Source organism: Pezoporus wallicus, unplaced genomic scaffold, assembly GCF_028554395.1.
Source record: "Pezoporus wallicus isolate ANWC-B61680 ecotype Strahan unplaced genomic scaffold, APGP_CSIRO_Pwel_v1 contig_7178, whole genome shotgun sequence".
NCBI classification, from domain to species: domain Eukaryota; kingdom Metazoa; phylum Chordata; class Aves; order Psittaciformes; family Psittacidae; genus Pezoporus; species Pezoporus wallicus.
In genome coordinates, this window is record NW_026636884.1 from 287099 (window position 1) to 310590 (window position 23492).

The 23492-nt window shown below is 39.3% G+C and overlaps 1 protein-coding gene across 4 annotated transcripts; it reads left to right on the top strand.

The window, feature by feature from the left end:
* The first annotated feature begins 2707 nt into the window (after nt 1-2707).
* LOC130595382 (glycerol-3-phosphate acyltransferase 3-like) lies at nt 2708-23098 on the top strand. 4 transcript variants are annotated; one of them, XM_057402018.1, is made up of 13 exons: nt 2708-3040; nt 11704-11776; nt 13101-13371; nt 14484-14558; nt 15239-15328; nt 16250-16343; nt 16627-16742; nt 18031-18086; nt 18439-18524; nt 19278-19406; nt 20238-20317; nt 20779-20896; nt 23022-23098. In XM_057402018.1, the coding sequence occupies exons 1-12, from the start codon at nt 3020-3022 to the stop codon at nt 20891-20893; spliced, it is 1206 nt and encodes a 401-aa protein (XP_057258001.1). In that variant the 5' UTR covers nt 2708-3019; the 3' UTR covers nt 20894-20896; nt 23022-23098. The 4 variants fall into 4 exon arrangements, with proteins under 4 accessions (XP_057258001.1, XP_057258000.1, XP_057258002.1 ...); XM_057402017.1 differs by lacking the exon at nt 23022-23098 and having other exon boundaries at nt 20779-21401; XM_057402020.1 differs by lacking the exons at nt 2708-3040; nt 23022-23098 and adding an exon at nt 4684-5023 and having other exon boundaries at nt 20779-21401.
* Nucleotides 23099-23492: the final 394 nt, after the last annotated feature.

The window sequence follows — 23492 nt, forward strand, 5'->3', positions numbered from 1 at the left end:
TTGCAACGCTACAGAATATGATAAAAAAGTTTCTGTAATTGTTGCATTTATCTTGGGTGGAAACAATAACACTTGTTGTCATGTGTTGCAGTCATCCTGATAAGTGATACAATACTTAAACATACTTCTTCAGTATTTTCCTAGTTCAACTGTTGCTATCCAAAGATAAACCATAAATAGCACAATCTTTTTGCAGTCAGTTATAAACACAGATCTGTGTAGATGGGTGATCATTGTAGATCAGTGGTATAGATGGGATCTGTGCGGGCCTGAAGAGCAGCAGACATAGATCAGTTAGAGTATGAATGCAGAGAAGGGGGTATTTGCACTTTAGTGTGTGCAGACAGTGTTCTTTCCATAAATGCATATTGCACCTGACATTGCTTATCATGCAATAGGTGAGCTTCAAGGTTATTCTGACCTTTTGGAGGGTTTTTCACAAGTGAAGCATGAGCCTCAGTCTTGATATAAATGGAAACAAAACTACCAGAGATGTCACCCTTGATTAGCAATCAGATGAGGAGTTTGCTGAATGTAAGGTTGAAACATTGAGAAGATATAAGCAAAAACTAAAAGGGCCTTTTTATTTGGTTGGTTAGTTAGTTTTAAACAGCAGGTAAAAATTTAATTGAAAAGGAGGTATTCTGAGTTGTTTTCATGTGTGAGTACACACATCACAATTACCAGAGTGTAGAATGCTCTGGTCTGTTTGAAAGACTTTCCTATCCTACAAAACATAATGTTGGTACCTCTGAATGTTAAGAGATGCTGGGGAATCAGCCCAGGTTTGCTTCCATGACTTTGTGTCATTGACTTAAAGGGCTTTTCTAAGTAGATCAGTCTGTTTTGCAGGCTTTGTAACATGGCAAAACTTGAATGGAAATACCAGGGAGCCCTCCAGCTGACGGCAAAAGAACAATTTTAGCAGTATTAACACCTTCGTGTACCTACTGACAACGCTAGGGTGTACTTCTAGATATAAGCAGCTTTTAATCATGTTACAGCTCAAAATGAGTAAACAATATACTGTGTATATTTGTGTAAAAAAAGTCAACTGATAGGAGATTGGCTATGATTGATAGTTGTGGAGCCTGTTTTCATTTGCCTCAGGTAGAAATACCTCTGTTAACCCGTAGAAGATGTATTACTTGAATGTCAGAAGCACCACCTGTGTTATTGATGTGTCAGTGCTCTTTTGGAACTGTATCTGCTAGGAACATACGGTGTTCTGGTAGTTTGATAAGAAAGGCATTACAAGAAAGCAGGCCGGTAGCAGCTGCAGACTCTCCTCTCTGTGACATCCCTCCGCGCAGCTTTTGGAGTCACTGGAGTAGCCACTCTTGTTTATACCTGATTTAATCCTTCCATATGAGGCACTACAGATAGCCAGAGGTCAGTGCTATGTTTGTTTCTCCTTGCAGTGAAAAAAGAAATGAGTCATAATTCCAGTTCCCTCAGACACTTGCAAAACATTGCCCAATAAGAAATTAATAGAATGACCTCAAGGATAGAGAGCCAAGAGTAGGCAGCTGACACCCACTCCATCTCATTTCTCTAGGAGACCAGGGATATCTTCATTGTTTCAAGTGAATTTCCTATGATGACAGATGCCAATTTGAGATTTGTTAAATTGAAGGGAGCTTTTCTCTTAAATTAGTCCTGTGTCACCAGCATCCCTTTTTTTCTTAAGTTGTATTTCATTCTTTCAAATGAAGACAGTTTTGCACATTGTCTAGTGACTTTTCCTGACATATAAGGTACTTCATCATAAAGAATTGTGTGTAGTTATTTGGTAGAAATTCATCAGCTGTTACTTACTGGATCTTAAAAATGATCAAAATTACATTCTGTTGTCTGTTTATTTGAATTATTTGCAACACCTTCACACGTCTGGATCAAGTAGCTCTTTCAGCTTCAAAACAGACATGATTACAGCAGGCTGGCTATGGGTAAGAGGGGTAAATGCGAGAAGGGTAGAGGAATGACATGGAGAAGCTCTGTTTAGTTGGTGGATGGCAGAGCTAAATCTTAAAGAAGTTACTGTGCTGAGGAATTTTGTGTAGCGCCATCACAAACTATTTATTCAGTCAACGTTCATGGTGTTGGATGCATGTCTGTCCATACTGGAATCTGACAAACATGTACATTTCAGTGGTTCTTTTGAAATAATAATAATAAAATAAATAAATAAATTAGTGATTGTGGTGGGAGCATAAAAAGCTATGCCAACTTTCTGACTGGAAAAGAGGAAGCAGTGTTATGAACTGCCTGAAGAAATAAAGAATTTCCTTTCTTCTTCACATTGAGAGCAAGTGCATCACCTTCATACAGGGCAGAGATACATTTCAAGTCCAGATTTACTTCTAATAGCAATCCTGAGTGCTTTGGAGTTAAGATGTAGACTTGCTTTGACCATTTGGCTCAGTTGTTTCCATGCTCATGATCCCAAGAGCAGAAAGATATTTTATAAGCTTTGCCATCTACTTTTGGCATAAAATTAACCAAGACTGAACTCCTGGAGTGCTGCTGGAGTGGCAGGGAATGTGACTTTGTATGGGTTAGACATGCAGTGCAAACGGTAATGTGTCACAGGATGGAAAACCATTCTCCCTCATACAGGAGAGGAACCTCTCCTTCCTCTCTCCCAGGGTACAGAAGGCTGTTTTTCCCTCTCTCCTTATGAGAAATATCCCTCTTTCGTGTGCTTAGGCTCATTGCTGAGGCGTCTCATTAGCACAGTCACTACACCTCCCTGGTGTGCTCCACTTCACCCACCTTTCCTGCCTCAAATCAGATCCCAGAAACTACCTCCACCCTCCCGCCTACGAAGTTTTTTAGTGCCCAGCTGACACACATACCAGTCCCCTGTGCCAAGGCTGAAGGCAGCTCTTCAGAGATGTGCTGCCTTGTGCCAGAGGGTCAACACCCACTTACCCAGCTTTCTACTCTATGGCACCCTAGGGAACGTGTTAGCAGGGCAGGCTGCTCGAGGAAGAGACCAGAAATGAGAATGTAAGGAATGTTAGCTAAACACAAATGGGTGAGTAAAGCTGTTGCACAATGAAACATTGCTCCTAGATAAGCCTAGAACTACAGCCTTTTGGTGAGGAAGGTGAGGAATAGTGGGTAATGGTGTGCCTGGCAGCAGAAGTGTAATGGGATAGAGGGGCTTGCAGTTGCCGTTGAGAGAAAAAGCAATGGGAAGGCAGAAAGAATTAAAAATCAAACCCATGAGGTTTTGTAGAACATACAGAAGGCTCAGAAACAGGTCAGCAACAGAAGGGAAGGTAAAGTAGGCAAGCAATGAAAAAAAAAATGCAAAAGAGAAGTCAGATTGCTGAAGAAGATGTGTAGTTACAGAGACCTGAGGGATGGTATTCAGCAGCAAAACTGAAGGTACAAAAGCTACTTGACTCAGTATATGGCACAAGAAGCGCGTCATGGTATCCTGTGAGCTTGCAACATGTCAAGAGCCTGCTTGTTGGTGCCTGGGTACATGGTATAAACTAGAGGACTTAGTGGTGGTGCAGCTCACTCTGCTATCTCTGCTTCTGTTACTGACTTGAGAATGTTGGCTACTCTTTCTGCAGAGGATCTTTGCGTCTGCTTTCATTTCTAAGGAATCCAGTGTGTATGTACTGTGGTTGCTCCAGAACACAAGCCAAACAATGGTATGGGGATATTTGAAAAGGACAGCCCTGGCTTTAGACAGACATGCTAATATAAACATGTGCAAAGGTAAGATATTTCATGGACCTTTCGTAGGCTATCACGTGGATCTTTCATGGATCTTTCGTAGCATATCACTATCTTGGAAGTTATGCCCTAAATGCTTATGCCACCAAGGTTAGTTAATTTATTCCGTGATAAGGTGGTAAATGAGCAGCTGGTTGGCTCCTCTTAGGTTCCAGAGATAGTTATTCACCTTTGTTTCTTCTGTGATGCATACAAAAAGGCACAAGAGGGGTTGGTGTAATTGGCTGAACTATGTGTCTCCTAAAAAAACACTGAATGAAATTATTGGCATTTTATAGGATAGAAGGAGGCACCTGCTTATCTATTGTATTTGTATTATGTAATCAAATAGATATAAAGGTGGGTGACTTGTTACTTCACCACAAGTGCATTTTGTAACCCTGTAATACAGTTTGGCTAATTTCTTGTAGAGCAGTGGAGGGAACAGGTTTTATTGTATTGTCAATTCCTGCCTGATGAAATTTACATCTTGATTACACAGGTGTTATTAAAATAAAATAGTTAATTTAAATATTAAAATGAAATTAAAAAGTCTGACTTGCACCTCAAGCTTCAGTTTGGTTCCTTTGGTCAAATACCAAAACAAGGCAGCTGTTTTGCCGTGAAGTAGAAAGTCTGACTAAATAAGTCGCCGATTTGAGCAAATGTTAGTTTGAGAAGTGTTTCATGTGTATTGAATGAGTTTTAGAAGAGAAGATTTTAGGCAATCTGAAAGCAACACCTACTTAATTCTGTATTGTAATTCACTGGTAGGACACCTTGTGAAAGCTAGTTGACACATTGACAAGTTACTTTATTGGCAGTACCTTATTACTTGGCATATAATATTACTTATGGTTTTTCTTTCTTCTCCCGTGTATTATATCTGATGAATAAATGCTTATCAATTAAAAAGTGGGTGGAGTTAGGGCGGGACAGGGTTTAGAAATTACATTATCATTGAGAGCTTCTGTGGTGTCAGGCTTCAGAGGGCAGCAGCCTTCTCCTAAAGGCAGCTTGGGCTCTTAGAATGTTCACGTTTTCTTTGTCTCTTGGAGCTTGCTGGATTCTCCACTACAGATGATCTCATATTGTCAGGAAGGCAGCAGGTTGGCATTTTGAAGGGGCAAACATGGAAGAAAATACAGAGGGCCACGGTTTTGCAGAGGGCAAGATTTTGTTTATCTGGACAATTTTGTTTGTGGCGTTAGTTTTGTTGCCTTCAGTATTTCGAGTGTCACTGGGGATTGCTCATTTCTATGTGAAAATTCTAATAACAATGTTTGAGGTAAGTTGAGAATTGGGTTTAAAAGTTGTATGTTTGCCTCAGGACATGTTTAATAAAAAACCAAAAATCTGTACATTTGACATGGATGCCATAAAAGTCAGCAGAAAGAATTCCATTAATTTGGATGTTTTGTTTGCAGCTTTAACTTACAGGATGGTTCTTTGAATGGTGTCTTTAATCTAGTTATGCACCAGGTTATAACAAGTACTTTTCATTTTGCATCAGGCTATAGCATGTACCAGTTTGAAGTCTGCTTGGGTCAAGCAGAGATTCCATGTTATATTGGTTCTAGATAAAGCTGGCTAGAATACTTCATGACAAGTCAAATATAAATAAAAAGATGTATTAGTTTATGAGGATTGGTAATAAGAATATGTATTTTAGATGTAGATAAGTTTCAGTGTTTTTTGGGGTTATTTTAATGACATGGTATTAATGAATACTGTTGTAGGTAAGAATTCTAATTTTGTGTGTTTGCTTCTTCCAGTTAAAATCTGAGGCATCCAGCAGTCACAAGTTCTGCTGGTGATACTTGAGGAATCAATGCAGCCTTCTAAAACTGTAATTTTTCTAGAGATGAACAGGTCATGGCTAAGATCCTGATTCTGCTGATATCAGTAGAAGTGTTTTGGAGCTTTTACTAAGCCAGAACTACATTTAATTTTTGAAGTCTCACTTTTCATATCCATCAGTGGCCAAAAGTAGATGTTGTGAATTCGTCATATTGAACAGTGTTATATTTCCATTTTCCAGTTGATTAATATTGTCTTTTTTTGGCATAAACCTTCTTTTTGTGAATATACTTTCTGTTTTGTGGCAGAAAACATATTACTAGTATTGTCACTATTATTAAGCTGTTTGAGCCATTCATTTGTGCAGTACAGCATGTCTGTAACAATGTGATATATTTAATATGATTGTCTTACCTTGCCAATTCTGTCTTATTTCTGTTTTATAATTATTCTCTCTCTCTCTCTCAATACCGATTAATTTAGCATAGTGTACCTGACAGTTAACTTGCGGGGTTACTTTTTTTCTGATACTGAAATGGGAAATGGGTCCCTGCAGTGGCTATATGTAATATCGGCTTTTATATGTAATTTTTTTTTGTGTTTTAGATCAGCCAGTGTTATGCTGATTACGTTCTTGTTGGTGCCCTGATTAAGAGGCTTGTGGCATTTAGAATTGATTTCATCAGGCGCTCTCATATCAAACACAAACCTGAGGTGTTGCTGGACAGCTTTGCTGCTGCAGTTGGCAGGCATGAAAATCATTCCTGTATTTTTGTTCCTCCTGTGTATTTTCCAGCTTTGAAGGACTTGTGACCCACTCAGTGGTACTTTATGTAGGCAGGTACTTCTCTTTGGAAAAGCATGTTAAATGTTTTTCTTTCTGCAGTTTTTCTAACAAGGTATGAGCATGAAGACTTTGTGTTCACACTGTGGAGGATTAATTTATCAAAAAAAAGAAGTAATTAAGCTCTTGCATAGTCACCTGATATCTTGCTAATGAGGTAATGCACAAAGACCATCTTTGATTCCTGTCGTTAGCCTAAATGGTGAAATAAGATGCCTTACTGGACAGCTAGCTCAAAATGCTAACACGGATGCTTAGTCATGTGTTAACACACTACTTACTATATTGCAGGAATATCAGTGTTCTAGGAAGTACCAAACAACTGTTTGATGTTCCATCGATAATCCATCCTTGAGCACTATGTCAGATTCTCCATTTCATTGCAGTTATTTTAGTCCATTATGTAGACTAAAAAAATTAGTACCAAAGTTCTTACCTTACATTTTTTATTTGCTTCTTAGAGCTATAAATGACTATGCAAAATAGGAGGCAGAGGGAAAACATGTTTTATTTTCCTCATGTTTTGTCAATTTGAAAAATATGAGAGTAGAGGCTGAAATCAAGTATTTTTAAAATCAAAAGATATTTTTTCCAAACCTGTGTTTTCAAGGGAAGCATAGCTGTAGCCCTTTCGGAATTTGCTACGAGCTCCATGTGTTTTAGGATAAAGTCCAAGTTTGCAGATGTATTACTAAGCAATGAGTAATGGTGGCATATGATAAGTAATTTTGATTTCCTGACTTCACAGAAGTGTTTTAGCAGTGTGAACAGTGACTGGAGCAAACACTGGGTAATCTATGTATAGTAATGTTGTAGTGATAGAACAAGGAGTAATAGGTTTAAACCTAAACAGGGGAAGTTCAGGTTAGATATAAGGAAGAAGTTCTTTACTGTGAGGGTGGTGAGGCACTGGAATGGGTTGCCCAGGGAAGCTGTGAATGCTCCACCCCTGGCAGTGTTCAAGGCCAGGTTGGACAGAGCCTTGGGCGACATGGTCTAGTGTGAGGTGTCCCTGTCCATGGCAGGAGGGTTGGAACTGGATGATCTTAAGGTTCCATCGGGGAATCTAGATATCTTTTTGTTTTGTTTTGTTTGTTTGTTTTTGTTTTGGTTTCTTGTTGTTTTTTTTCTTAAGAGCAAACCAATTTTTTTACAAAAGCAAGACCTAAGGTTTGGAAAATTGGGGGGTGGTTGTTTTTATTTGTGGGGTTTTAGGTTTTGTGAGGCTTTTGTGTTTGTCGTGGGTTTTTTTTTTTCATGTTGTGGCTTTTGGGGGGCTTATTTTTCAGGTTATATGGATGGTATGATAGTAGAAGATCTCCAAGACAGTAATTTCTCAATTTAATAATTGCTAGCTCATAATTACTATTATTACCCTTCCTTTATCCATTACATATTTCTGGAAATGATAACAAAGAATTTAGTTTGTTTTCTTATAGGGTTATTCTTTCCTATATGATTGTAAGCTTTTATTGTGAAATAATGTGTTTTCTCTAAGCTTTTATTTGCTTGTCCGTAATGAGGTTTGGTGGAAATGACACTACTAGCAAAACTGTGCTAGGAACATGATTCCAGCCCTTTAGCACTGCAGCTGCAAAGGAAAATATGTTTATTAGGATGAAATCTACACCATGATCTTTTAGTCCTGTGGAGAGTCAAATGCACATGTTGAACAGCTGTAGCTCCACGTGCCCAGAATCTTCTGAAATTTCATGGGATCTGAGCTTCTGTAGGCAGTTGGAGTATTGTTGTTCCGTGAGAAATACGCACATGTAGGAAAGACATCAGCCAACTAATAATTGTGGATTTTCTTTGAGCTGATAGCTCACTTGTACACTGAGGTAGCTAATATGCTGTAAACTCCCATTGCAGCATGGGCACATGTTGCAGACATCTAAGCTAGTGGAAGAAACTCACTGCTGTGCTTTCAAATACATGGTTATCCTGAGCTAGCCAGTGCATCACAACCATCTCAAACAAATGTTTGGGACCCTTCTCAACCTGTTTCATTTCCCTCACTAGAATGGCCAGGAGATTTGTCAGTGCTTTTCACTCTTTGATTGTGGACAGACACTGCTTGCACCTCCTCTCATACATTCAGTATCATACAGAGATCATTTGATCTGGGTTCTCATCTGGGACCTGAGAGGAGAAATGACACCAGGCACAAAAGACTGTTGGATGAAAAGCTCCTAAGTGCTTGATCTTAGGTGGTGATTTTTACTGACTTTCTGTTTGTATAGGAAGACTTTAAATGGAGTAATTGCCCCAAGGCCTTTGTCACACATGAGAACAAAGCCAAGAAAAGGATTGAAAAATGCCAGTGTAATGAGTGATTAGAAAAAACCTCTGTGAGAAGAGAGAGAAGAGGCAGTAGAATGTGGGATGTAGAAGAAGAGAGGCAAAAAAGAATTATTATATAGTATGGAAAAATGGAATACCAAACAACACACTGAACTGTACTTAAAAGGAAAATGGGAGGAAAAAACAAATGCTATTTTAAAAAATGAACATTCCATATTGTACAGTTTTTCATGTCATGTCCTATGAAGAAAATAGTTTAATGAAGTATTTGGCACCCTTATTTTGTTCAGAACTTAATTACAGGAAGCCTCAAACAAATGGACTGTTCAAATTAAGCTGCCAAGGCTTCACAGTTTCAGCTGGCATCACTTATTGGATATTTGGACTTCTTGTGTCCTTATCACTTCAGAAATGGGAAGGAGAAAAGCACAGCACCTGAGTTCTCATTCGGTCAGCAAACTTAGGAAATTAAGTTGCTCTATTTAATGCTTAAATTCTGTGTTAGTTGCAACATCTCTGTTTTTGTAAGGTATTTAAAACATCCTTTCATTACTGTTTTGCAACAAAGACCAGCATGACAGCTGTGTCTCAATACTGTGCAAAACAAAGGTGATCACAAAGCCTTATTTCATTTTTAAAAACAAATTGAACATACAGATGCTACCAAATGCAGAACAGCATAGAAGCTGCTCTGCCGGGTCAGTGCGGAGTTTGACCCAGATGGGCAGCCTGGCTTTGACAGGCGTCAACTCAATTGCTTGATGAAAAGCCTAAGAGCTGCGTGATTGTACAGTCCTATTGCCAGGAATGCCCTCCCAGCTGCTTGTTACTTCAGCCGCCAGTGCCAGTTCATGGATTTGGAGAGTTTTGTGTCCCGTGATGATTTTCATCTGAGTTTTTATGTAACTCTTCCCATTTCAGGTGATCTCTGGCAATATGTCCTGGACAATGCGCTCCATAACTTGTGTTTTGTGGAAAGATAGTACCTTTTTCTTGCTTATATATTCTGCCCAACACTTTCCTATGGTGCTCCCCAGTTCTTGTACTAGAAGAGAAAATGTTAACTGCTCCTTATGCACCTGCTTTGTGCCAGTCCAGATTTGCAGACTTTTGTTATATGCTGTCTTAGCCAGCTCTCCTCCAAGCAAACAAGCTTTGTGTAAGCATTCACCTGTTGAAAGCTCTTATCTACTTTGTCCTCTGCTTGGCTGACTATTTAATTATACACTGGCACTTTTGTCCCAGTTTCTCTGTGCTACAAAGCAGGAGCTTTTATTTGTGAACTTTATAAATTTTTGTTGGTTTTGACTTGTCTTGCTCATTTGAATTAGTTAGAATACATTTGGTGAGTCAGCAGTCAGTGATTATCACCCTTTTCTACCTGGGATTCAAAAGCCAGCCTCCTTGATGTATTCCAAATTGTTTGAGACAGTATGAACAAATTAATTTCTGGAGGTACTTGCCAACTGGCAGGTGCATAATCATGTAGGAGGACCCTGATGAGCAAGATAAGAGTGGTAGACAAGGGAACGCAAAGTAGAGAGTAAGGCAAAAGGCTTTATTTGTCAACCTAGATGATTTTTATTTTATTCCTCCCTCATGTCATACAACTCTCCTAGAGGATATTGGGAAAGGGTTGAGGGACAACAGTGCATTATAAAGAGGTTAGGTTTGCCTCATGTCTGCCTTTACTCTCTTTTGCAACATTCTTGTTCCTCTGCCATATATTCTTTCTTATCTCAGTGTGTGGGCTGCTGTTTTCATGACATCTTCTGACTCCCCAGTTCTGAATGACTCTCCATGTGTTGCAAAATACTGAGAGATGGCATATGGTTTGCCTTTCCTAGGGAACAGTTGGAAACTATAGACAAGGCGAAGATCTGTGGTGTTTGTTTGGTGGTGGGGTTTTTTGTGTTGTTTTCAATATGGTGCTGTAGTAGATAGTTTGCATGAAGCTTAAAATACCACATCACTACCTATTCTGCTTACTCTTTTTTTTTAATTTTCTTTTAAAATGGCAGGTAAAAAAAAAGTCAGCTAAGGGTAACGGTAATATCTTATTTATGCCATGATAAAATATCCGTTTTTATTACTGACTTAAACTTCAATAGCTACAGAAGGAGATGGTAGAAAGCATGTGAAACCTAATGATGGCAAAAAAGCTAGTTGGTGTTAGCATATGCAGCATGTTGTAATGTGGTGATGACTATTTGAGGTCAAGCTTCATGGTAACTTCAGTGGCTGCGCATGTCAGTAAGAGCGAATAAACTGTTTAGCAAGAGTTTATCCTGAAACAAACAGATATGTCCTTATCTGTTGTAGGTGGGAAGCCTTAATAGCAGGAATACAGGAATATCTAGTACTCATGAGAGCTACTATTTATGTCTATATAATTATGATGAAAATATTCCAAACTATGAAAACTTCAAAAATTAGTCATATTGGTATATTTGATTTTGCTAATGGAGGAGTTTTATGCTACTCTCCACAGGGAGGAGAAACTTGTTTTAACTCAGAAAGGTAAAAGACAGGGAAAGGTGAAAGCTACTTCAGAAATGCTATGGATACGAAATGCTCTCCTCTGTTTTCTGTTAACAGAAACTGCATGAATGCCCTAAAACTGAGGTAATCTTCTTTTATTATTCAAAGTTATTTTTTAAATCTATTTTTTCCGGCATGTCTGTAATGTCAGTGATAGCATTTCTCATCATTCTGTTGCCCGAAGGTAACTGGGGAAAAGAGAGGTTTGGACCCAAGGATCTCACAGAGTCTCTTAGGTAGCTCAGTAATTTGTGGGGCCCAAGGAAAAAAACCTACCTGCTTGTGCTACACCATTTTTCCTGCAAATGGCAAAATCTATGTAACAAATGAAAAGGAGTCATGCAGGGTAGTCTGTGCTGAAAATCTAAGAACTGGCTTCAATAAAAGAGGCTCAGACAATTCACCTAAGGTAATTATAGAATGTCTGGAAATAATGAAATGAAAACCATCAACATCTGCCTTTCTTGTTTTGGGAACAGTGGGCCACCCTGCAGATCGAGGAGGGAGTAAAAAAGCAGAAGGCGATGGCACTTGAAAATTTAATCTCCACTGGTAAGATCTCTGACTGAAGGTGACACAGCACTATTCATCTTGTTCAAAGGAAACTATTTTAAAATCTTACCTAGAAAAGAGTAAACAGGAATATAAATATGCATCTGATGTTTTTTAAGTAAGAAAACTGGAATGGTGAAAATAGAGTTTGATGGGCAAATAACTTCCGAAGTAACAAACCTACAAAAGAGATTTTAAGTACATTATAAGCAAGGTAATTGGTGAATGGGTGAGTCTTCTGACTAAAAGTGTTACAGACTAGTGTAGGTATAGAAAGATGTTACTGATAAGCATTTGAGAAGCTGTCCTTGTTCTCATGAGTATTTAGTACTTGACTCAATCAGCTCGCTCTCTCTCTACAACATTAGGAGGAATGAGTATTCTTTGCCTTTGATGTTGGTGTGTATGGATTCTCTCATGCTTCTTGTAACTTCTAGCATGCAAAAAGGTGGGGTCTGTCAAGTAAAGAAGCTAACCATCCCACAGATCAGTTACAATTTGCATCCTTCTCTAGGCATGGGAATAAAGTCTGAGAGAGTAGTAATTTTTTTCTTCCTAACTACTTTTCCTTTCTTCTTTGACCAAAGGGGACTGGGCTAAGTTCTCATAGTGATCCTTTTACTTGTAGTGCCATGTTTAGTCATGTAGGCTGCTTGGGTTCTCAGCTAGTGAACTTAGGTCTGATGATTTCTTGGACATTGAAGGTTTGACTGAAGTGCAGCCGGATGAAAGTTTATGATTGTGATGGGGGCTAGTATGTTAAGATAATTTAAATGTACACAATGCTTCTACGTTACACAATGTGTAACTCGGGGCGGGGGGGGGAATCTAGACACTTAGAAGTTTCTTTATAGTGAAGTGACTCTAAAGGAAAAAGGGTTGGGGGAGAGAGAAAAACATCAGAGGAAGGTGTTTGCAACAACTGGGAAAAAAAGTAAAACTAAATAGCAGCAATAACAACAACTATACAAACACTGCCTGGAGCTGAGTCAAGGCACCAGGAGGACTCTGCAGTCTTGGCAGTACACTGTTGCCATTTCTAGGTGTGTACATACATGTTGTAGGTACTGTGGCCAAGGTTTTATTTGAAGCTTGCTCTGAATGCTCTTTGCCTTTCTTCAATCATTTAGTGGTATTATATGGCCTGGCATTAGAGAAGTGACTTCTGGGATTAAATGCCAGTACATAAATGAGACATAATGATGAAATTATAGTGCTTGGAGTAGGAGGAGAGCTATTTCTAAAAAGCACATGTATTTTACTCTCTTTGGAATCCATACTGTCCATTCCACTGTGTCAAAGGAAGACTCATTTCTTCATGCAGGGATCATCCAGAGAGAGAAAACCTCCATGGAAGAGGAGCTTGCTGGCCAGCGTGGAGGGTGCTTCAACCTTGCTGATGTTATATACTTCTTCAAGAAGGGGTGTGAGGCAATTGCAGAAGATGAAGTCACCCAGCGGTTCTCCTCTGAGGAACTGGTGTCCTGGAATCTCCTCAGCAGAACCAATGCTAACTTGCACCATGTCAGCTGGCAGCTGACTGTTGTGTGGGTCATTGGGATCTTAATTCGGTATTGCCTCCTGATGCCCTTTCGGTAAGCCAGATGTAATTCGCTGGGATCTGTTTTTCATGTTGCTTTTTACAAAAGATGTGAAATAATACACTATTGACTAGTGCAGAATGAAGAACCTGGCAGGACTTTATTTTCCAAGACGCCATCAAAACTCAAATATCCCTAAAAGAAAAAAAGGTGATGAAGATGCACATTTCTCATGTTCAGGATGTTAGTAATTAATTTGGTTTTAAAATCCTGATATGCATAGAAATGATCTGGAGATCTTTTTGTTATGTAAAGGAACAACTGTTTCTGCTGAAAGGATCAGTCTCTGTATGCTGAACACTTGGGATGTGAAACAAAGGCAATGTTCAGGAAGCACAGGGCTGGATGGAGAGACATCTATATAGAATGTATTAGATTTTCAAACTTTTAAAATTGTCTATTAAGCAAAACCCAGCCTTTATCGTATTGACCCAACGGTTACAAGAATCACAGTTAAAAAAATTCATCTGTTCTTGTGAAGAGCAAGTGCTTTTAAAATGTCTTATTCCTTTGGAAGGACGGAATGTTTAAATCATACCAGTCAATCACATAGCAGAGCACGTATCCTGCTTCCATTTACATATGCAGCTTAAAAAGACAACATTTATGTAGAAATGGCTTCAATATTGGGTTTGCTCAGTCATTAGTAATCAATGTTATTTAATTTTTGTGATTATATAGTACCTTACTGCTTGGAGTGGAAGCATGTTCTGAAATTTCTGGATAGGTTTAAAAAATTGAAATGAACCGTGCCTTTTGGCACAGAGAAATCTTATCTGCATTAAAGAACACCAGCCACTACTCACCATCCTCTTTGAACACGATGGCTTCTTTACCACATGAGAGCTTCAGATCAGGGTGTGATGCTTTTTGGAAGATAGACTGCAGGCAGCATGAGGTTTTGTGTACTCAGTGCGGAATTAATTGCAGGAAAACATATGCTCGTATTATCCTGTTGGCCTTAGCTGCTTTTTATTGCTATTTAGATGGTATTAGTGACAGAAGGAAGCATTGTGAAATGGATCAAAGGGTTAAAGAACATATTTTCTTGCTTGCTCTTCCAATTTTCCTTCTTGGCATTTAATTAAGATTATTTTCCTTTGTAGCATCTGCTTGGCTGTTTTCACCATCCTCTTGCTAATATCAGCCACTACAGTAGTAGGACAGTTTCCTAATGGGAGGTAGGTATTTTCTGAGGGCTCTTTCCATTCCTTTTTTATTTCTTTAAAGATTTTGATTACTGTGTTGAAATTTAAATCTGCTTGAGTCCAGAGGATTAATGTGGACAATCATGGGGTGACTTTTTCTCCACTGTAAACTCATAGAGCACTACCAGAGAGAGTATGGCAATGGCATCTGGAAGTGGACATGCAATGGAAGCCAGATAGATACTGCTGGAAGCATGTCTTAGAGTGGAAAACAGAGTATGCTCTACTTGAGTCATAATAGGGCAAGTAAATCATCTGTCCTGAGCAATTCTGTATTAGTCCTATGAGATTGTTATGTCCTGTCAGTGCAAAAAATGCATATGTGATTCATCAGCTAAATATTTTTCTATTAAAGTAATGTTAATGAATGAGTCAATAGTGGTTATTTCCAAAGAAAATCTATAAAACAAACTCCTGACTATTATCTTCTCTGCTTCGAATCTTGTGCGCTTTGAATAGATTACAGTAGAAGACTGGAACAAGAATATCTTTGATACCTGATAAGCTTCTCTTGCATGGCATTGTTAGTGCAGTGAATCTTAGTATGGTCTTTCTAATCACAGCTATTGGGAATAATTTGGGGAGTTTACATTATAATGTTCTGTGAATGACTACATAGATGTGGAAATGTATGTTCATTTCATTTCTTTCAGAGTTAAACACTGGCTGGCCAACCAGGTTCAGATGATATGTGCCACATTAGGTATCCGATGCCTGAGTGGACTTGTTCATTTCCACAACAGGTGAGTGGTGCCACCCTCCTCTTGTTGGGTGGGTATTGATTTCTGACAGTACTCAATGTCTCAAGTTGCAGAGTGGGATTCTTATTCCATTACTGCACAGATGCTCTGAAGGTACAACTTGATCCAAGAAACTGTGGATCATCAAGACTCTGTCAAGGTGTTTGCATGCACTACTGTGTTTTCTGTTGTGTGTTGGCAGAGTATGTGAAGGTGAAGTAGTACTATGTTCTCAATTAAACATACACTTAGACATTTTTCTCAATGCTTGCCATCCATGCGTTATAATCACATGCAAGAACATCATCATATTCAGGTGTCCTATCAGACAATTTTTTTGGTAACTAGTTCTTCATGCTTCTCCTAAAGTGGGTTATGGATGGTATTTCAGGAAGTTTTTGTAATATCTTGCTTGCTTAGTGATGGAGCTTTATGTAATGGGGGCTTCTGAAGTATTTTTTTGTTTATGCTTTAGAAAGCAAGAAAAAACATGCTCTAGTGTCTTTGCTTTTAGAGTTTTAGTGTCCAGCTATTCTTTGATATATGCCTCTGAGTGTTAATTTATGCACCTAAAATGCCTATACAAATGAAGTCTTGTATCCTCAGCTAAAAGGAAACTGGTTTTGGTGAAATACCAAAACTACTGAAATATGAAAGGACCCTTGAAAGTACAAGGAAAAATGATTTATCTGCTGTAATGAACTCCCAGAAGTTTTAGTATGTATTATACTAATGTTTAGTATTTTAAAATGTTTTTGTCCTTCTACTTCCTATGGATCTGCAGATAGGCTGTATGCATGAAATACTTTTGTCAGTGAGAGTCTCAGTTGTGGATGTACGCTCACTGGATGGGTCACCTAATAGGTGTAGCCTGTAGTCTGCAGAATAAACATTAAGTAATTACTTTTGTGGCTGTCACTGCAGAGAAAACCGACCACAGGAAGGTGGCATCTGTGTAGCCAACCACACATCTCCATTAGATGTTCTAATCCTGGCCAGTGATGGATGCTATTCCCTGGTACGAACAAGAGAGTTGGTAAATATTGGTAATGTTGGTATGCCCTTAGATGTAGTGTTGGGTAAGAGGATAAACCTACTGGTGGAAAGAGTCGGATTTGATAGCATTCAAACTAGCATTCTGGGCTACAAAATAATAGACACAGGCAAGTGCGTGAACACTTTTGAGCAAAAAGATTGGTATAATTTGTGAATGAGCTTAGAAACTGATGCATTTGTGTTCAGAATTCTATCATTTATGTGTAGTAGTTATGCATAGTAACCAGTTCCTTTTGGGCTTGCAGGTTGGCCAGACACATGGAGGGTTTTTGGGACTTATTCAAAAATCTTGCATGCAAGCCACTCAGCATGTTTTGTTTGAACGCTCAGAAATGAAAGACCGTCATCTGGTGAGGAAAAAGTAAGGTAGTGAGGTGTTGCTTGTTTGCTTAATTGTCCTGTCAGGCCTCTTAATGGTGAGGTCCAAGCTTGAGGCTGTTTTCATCCTGCTTCTCCTTTTGGTGGGCAGCTGTAGGTTGTCATCAGTGTAAGGTTTGGAACTGTGCCATCAATGAAGGTGCAGGGTGTAGCAAGGATCTGCTGAACTTCTGATTGCTTGCCCCGTAACCTTTGGGAATTTCCACATTGCCACAGTTGCCTTGTCTGCCACAGGCAGGATTGAGGAATGTCAGGACAGAAATGGGAATTCTGTCAGTACACCTGCTTCCCAGGTCATGCTACATTTTTCATCAGCTATGAACACTGAAGATGGTTATATCTCCTGTGAATAAAGGGTAAAAGGAGGCTGACTGTAGCAAAAAAAAACCCAAACCAAACAAAACCCAGGAGGCTGGTGCTACCATCTCACTGCTAGAAGCTGGAAGACCACCCTGGAAAAGTGTAGTCTGTTTAGTGCTTATACTGCTATCCAGGCCTGAAATACTGATTCTTGGCAGAGACAGCTTGTTGGACTTTAAGGACATGAACAGGATTGACAGCATGGCAATTCTTACATTCTCAGGTGCTCACAGAGACTGTTCTTAGACATCCTAAATCTTCATGCAGTAGAGTGCAATGCAGCCAACGTTAAGTAAATGTCTGTGACAGTTTGTCCTTAGAAAAATGGAGAGGGTCCCCAGATGCTTTTTTTCTTTTTGATATCTGATGTTTTGGTTTTGTTCTTTAATGCAGATTGGAGGAGAACTGCATGCTCTTGAGTCATAGGAGAAAAGACAGGAAAATGACAGATTTTGTATGTCAGTAACCTGCTTAGGGGTAATAGGGTTTTAAGTGATGCAGAAAATATGGGAAAATAGTGGCATATTTCCGCTATGTGCAGAGAATCATTAGATACATACAAAATGTGAAATATGGCATATATGTCAGTCCAAAGAAGAATTTGACTGTGTTCATAGCTGAAACCTGTCAAAGATAAGGAAGTGATTTTTACATGATTCAAGTACCACCATTCTCTGGCTTCATGATAACTGGGTTAAAATGGTAGTTTTGTAAAAAACCTGTGTTTGCAGTTAGCAAGAGAGAACCTTGAGATAAAGACTTGAAACTAACGTATATCTTGGCTGAGGCTAGGGTAGCAAAGAGCAATTGGGCAAGGCTTTTCTTGTCCTAAGTAAGAGGTAATGGGTGTTTAGGTTCTTGGCCAAATAAAAATATGAAGTGTACACTGAGATTTTATTTTCTCTCCACAGAATTAGAGAACACATTGCAGATAAGGCCAAATTACCCATTTTAATTTTCCCAGAAGGTAGGAAACAACTATATTGATTTTATTGCTCTTCTTACTTTTTGCCACTGAGTGCAGTTTATTATACCCAGTCTTTATAAGTGAGGTGTTTAGTTGGTTTTAGTCTGTAGAATTAATTAGCTCTTGTGAGATATTAGAAGTCAGATTCTATTACTTTACAACAGCTTTTTGACAGTCTATTTTCTTTAGTTTATAGTATGGAAGAGAGAATAGGCCCTGGGATTATGTTTCAGAACTAAAGCTTATTTCTCCTCTAGCAACTTAGGTCTCCGTGAGGACAGCTTTTAGGATTCATTCGCTGATACTATTCTTTGAGTAGATTCAACTTTTAATCTGTTTTAATTCTGGCCAGGTACCTGCATAAACAACACATCAGTAATGATGTTTAAGAAGGGAAGCTTTGAGGTAGGAGGAACCATCCATCCGGTAGCAATCAAGGTAACATATCTGCAGTTTTCCAAACATGGCAGGACTATTAGCAGAAGCTTCTCATGTCAGAGAAGCTGTTCATGTGTAAACCTTAAAAAGGGGTTGTTCTGTGTGAATAAGGTACTGAATAAGCCCTGAGAAAACCGACTCTTTTCATTTGAGCAGTGTCTTGCAGTTCAGTACAGTATGGAAAATGTTTTGCTGAGTGTCTTTACAGCTGGCTAGGAGGAACCTGAAAAGCACAGTTGCAATTGCTGTGCTGCATGTTCAGCTCAGCCTGTTCTTTCTGTCCTAGAGCTTCTTGGTCTTGTGTGCTTTGGGTATGAAGACTCTTTTCTTGGCACTTCCAAAGCTTTCTGAGTAAACCTAGCTCTAGATACCTTAGTTGCTTTTTCTGCAACTGTAATGTTGCGTTTCTTATGGAAATTCTCATGGAAATTGTTAAAACCGGTGTGAGCATTACCAAGGAAACCTTTGTATTCAACATATCTGTAGATAACAAGTCTTTACATTTTTAATAGATCTGTTGAGATTTTTTCAGTGTGTCTGTCACAGTTTGTGGTCTGTGCTGCTTGTGGAGGTCAACTTAAAAACTTGTAATGAATCCTGAAATGTGGATTTGAATTTACTGCTGCTTTTTGGAGGTGTTATTTGCCCCTAATTTAACAAGTTGAAGTGTTACTTTGTGGCCAAAAAAAAGCAGCTTATGTGATTTAAACTAAGGTAGCAGATCATGCCCTTTTGCTTATTCTTGTTTTTCAGTATGACCCCCGCTTTGGAGATGCATTCTGGAACAGCACAAAGCATTCCATGATGACCTATATTTTTAATATGCTTACCAGCTGGGCTATTGTCTGTAATGTGTGGTACCTGCCACCAATGGTCAAAGAGGTACTTACGTTGTCACATGCTTTGAAAATGCTCATAAAATGTTGTCTGGGGGGAAGTCTGCATTACTACGCATGGTGTGTTGGCATTATGTTTGCAAGCCTTTATTGACGGCTTAATGGATAAAGGCCAGAAAGCAACACTGTGGTCTGAAAATTAAGTGAGCACAGATTTATTTGGGTTAATTATCTTCAAGTAAAAATTACTCTTGTAGGTATTCAGACATTTCTGCATCATGCTCCCTATTGCTCCCAAACAGCATCTTTACTTGGGTGCAGCTGCCTTGCTTTCCTCTGCTTGCAGAGACTAAAAGAGATGTTCAAATGTGGTTTTATGCTGCAGGAGTAGTCCCCCTCAGCCTGGCACAGACCTCCCTTTTTTACTCCACAAGTAACACATAGATTCAGGCCTTCTCCTCACTCCATACGGGGGTGCTTTTGCCATGTCTCCCCACACTACCTTCATCTGCACAGCTTCCTTTTACTTCCTTGTTTCTCAGCCCTGCAGAATACCCAGCTTATCTTTTGCCAGCAGCTTTACCCCACAGCTGAAGTACTGGGAGCAGATGTATTTCCAGTTCTGGACAGACCTATGACCTCATGCTGTGTATTGTTTGAGACTGCCCCAGAAAACAGAGCCTTAGTTCTTTTTGGCATCAAATGGTAGCAAAGCAGGCAGTTTTCCCTAGGACCATCTGGAACTGCCCTGCAGGTCACATTTGGCTTGAGGGCCTGGCATGAGCCCAAGTGCCTGCTGTCTAACAAGAAGTATCCTTATAAGTAAGACACACAGGAAATGTTTCAGTTGCAAAGCAAGTAATTCATTCTTTGTCAGGAAGAAGAAGATGCTGTTCGCTTTGCCAACAGAGTCAAGGCTGTCATTGCTGCTCGAGCAGGAATGTCTGTTCTTCCTTGGTAAGAAGCAACACCTTTGAGGTTGGGTTTAAAGCATTTTTAGGTGTTCTGAAATGTTAGCTTGGAATCCTTTAAAAATTCTTCCAAATTTGCTTTGCTTGCACTTTAGTCCATCATCCTTCATGACTTTGAATCAGAAAATACTACTTTATTCCTTGAGCAATTTCACTAGGATAAATAGAATAATAAAGTATAAAAAGAGAAATGGATCTGACAGGTGAATGTAGCCGGGAGGTAGTATTTGGTGAAAAGAAATTATTTGCTTGTTAAATATGAGGTTAAAGGCAAGGCATTGCTTGTGTTGTGTACATCTTTACAGTACAAATCATTTAGCATTGTATTGCAAAAGCCAACATTTGGGGTGAAAACTGCTTTGACTATGTAGTCTAAATAGTGTAATGTTTTTCTGCCTTTTTCACCCTGAAGTGAGCTCAAGGCTGTTTCTTTTCTGTATCTTTCAGGGATGGGGGACTGAAAAGGAAAAAGGTCAAAGAGTCTTTCAAGGAAGAGCAACAGAAAAAATACTGCCAGTTGGTAATAGAAAATGGATCTGTGGGAAATGGAAATGTTTGTTAAATGGTATTTATTTTATCTCATTTCTTAAATTACTTAATCTCTACCAGAAAATGGGCTATTTTTTACATTAAACCTGACATGTTCTCTTTCTGTCCCTGTAAGATACTTTGCAAATGACACAGCAGGGAAACCATAAAGAGCTAATATTTTGTATTAAACAAAGATATCATTTATGTAAGTAGGAAGATTTACAGTATATTAGTAAAATTCTCACTGATGTTGAATGAGAAGAGTCTGGAATAAATTATGAGATTCATTAAACTACCTTTTTTAAATCTTTGCATTACACTGAAGGCTTAAACAGTAACTTCTGAAGTTGTAATAAACCACTTCTATGCCTGGATTGGTGGTTTTCCTGTGAGCCACAGTCAGTGTTGTGCTGTAGAGGCAGCTCTCCTGATTTTAGAAGATATTAGGACATCAAGCAGTTCACCAAAATATGTTTTCCAAATTACAAGTTGAAAAGAAGTGTTGGATGTCAAAGGGAAAGAGGCAGTCACTGACTTCACCCTCCATGTCACAGGGATGGAAGCTGGGGTGGAACTGGTGGTTGCCTACGACAGTGGACAGGATGTGTTAGAGAGACCCTCCCACACAGGAGGTTCAAGAAGGACCCCCTTGCTTTCCAGCTGATCCTCAGATACCAGAGGTGCATCTGGATTCAATCCTAGTCAATGGCTTATGTCTAAAAGGATTGTGTAGTGCTTGCACCTCCATGTCTAAATTTGTCCCGCATGCCAATCAGTTTTACTGTCATGTTGCAAGGGGGGTGTCCTCAAACCCTTTACATTTGACCAGCCTCACAGTTTCCTAAGAAAGTTGGGACTCTTGTGTCTGACTGGCCCATCCAGTGCCTCATTAAGGGGACCTCACTTTACAGCCCACCAAATTGGAGTGTGATTCAACCAACCTGTTCAGAGACGTGCACTGACAGCATCCCCCAATTAAATCCCTTATTACAATTATTCAAGTCTCTGGAGACTCATACAAAAGGGACTTCAGCTGGAGATTTATACAAAACACAAGTTTGTGAGAAGATAAGGTTCAGAGATTGCTGGTGATAAGATACTGTCTGCAAAAACAAGCTTGAATTGATACACAACCAGACTATAATCGCTAGCTAGTGTGAGTTAGTCATTCAACACGCATAATATAAAGTTCTTGCCCAAGAGGTGTCCCTGTGGGGCAGAAGACAGGTTCAGCATGTCAACTGATCCCAGAGGTTACAATGGAGTCTTCTCCAGCTCCTCCCCTCTTCTATACATCTATACTTCACTTTCAGGTGGAGCTTGAGTGACTGTAGTCATCCATTCTTTTACTATTGATTGGTGTAAAATTCTCTCACTTTTAAAGATATAGCCAATGAAATATATAAAGTGTGTGCTCAGAGAGGGGTGGTCATACCTTGGAGGTGGGTAACTTTGGGGTGGAGGTGTGTGTTACTATTACAACAACATCATAATGAGCAAGGTTCACTTAAGGAAAGTGATTTTGCCATAGTTGCTGACTCAGCAACAGGCATCTCTTATATTTCCCTTTTGACAACTGTCACGTGGCTTATCAGCTGTGTGGTACCATCCAGGCAGGTTGTCTCACCTAGGGAACCATGGTGGAGCAGATTCTGTGCATGCCAAGCATCCTGAAAGGGGCAACTCTATTTCACCCAAAAAAGGTTTCTGTAATACTACAACTTCTGCCAGATCCCAGTTTTCTCTTATCCCTCCCCCCGCACTGATTTTCACACAGACTTTCCAGGGTCCCACTGACAAACAGCAGAACAGCGTCCCTGATGCCTGTGTGTGTGACAGTGGGATAAACTAGTTGCAGCCAAGGACAATGTCATAGCAAAACACATCTTATCTTTTGTACTGTGTCTTCTTATTTTGCTGTATTCCTTACTGTGTCTGTTTGTATGCATCACACAAATTAAAGAAAACCTGTGACCTGACCTCTGTTATCCTCTGTTGTAATTATTTCTGGATAATTTGTGCCAAGTGATAGGCTTGGATGGAAGAGAATGAATATTTCAGTGGATCAGGCACTCAAAAAAACAAGCTGAAACTTAAAAAAAACCCAATCTGTCAGCGTAAGTAATGCTTTTGGGCTTATTTATTTATTTGTTTTCTAGCTGTGCAAGCTACACAGACAAGTTGCATCACCATCTTAGAGAAGCCTGTGGCTCTGTCTTCTTCAAGATGACAAACTACTGTTTACCACTTAACGTGTCTTCCTTTCAGATCCTTACCCAATGGGCCTTGCACTTTTAATTGACTGGGTGGCCTCTTCTCCAAAAGAAATATGAGGGCCTTCAGATATGGCTAATCAGTGTAGGGGAGACCTACACTGTAAAGCACAGCCTTGCTTTGTAACTTGGTGCTGCTTTCTGATACCTACATATGAATCATCTAAATGATGTTAACTGTTGCTGGATTCCCTAATTCTCTTGACTCCAAATGTTTTTTTCTACAGCTATGTCTTATCTTTGGGAATGTCTGAAATGCTCTTCTCTCTCCAACTTCTGCTGACCTGCTTTACGTTATTGGCAGACCCATCTTTTTCTTGACTCGCTGTTTTTTAAGATGCGTTTCAGTAATTCTAC

Coding starts and splice junctions, on each gene's coding strand:
- LOC130595382 (XM_057402020.1), top strand. CDS start 4,868: ATGGAAGAAAATACAGAGGGCCACGGTTTTGCAGAGGGCAAGATTTTG. Junction 5,024..11,703: donor TTCTAATAACAATGTTTGAG/GTAAGTTGAGAA, acceptor TTTTGGGAACAG/TGGGCCACCCTGCAGATCGA. Junction 18,087..18,438: donor CATTTTAATTTTCCCAGAAG/GTAGGAAACAAC, acceptor AATTCTGGCCAG/GTACCTGCATAAACAACACA.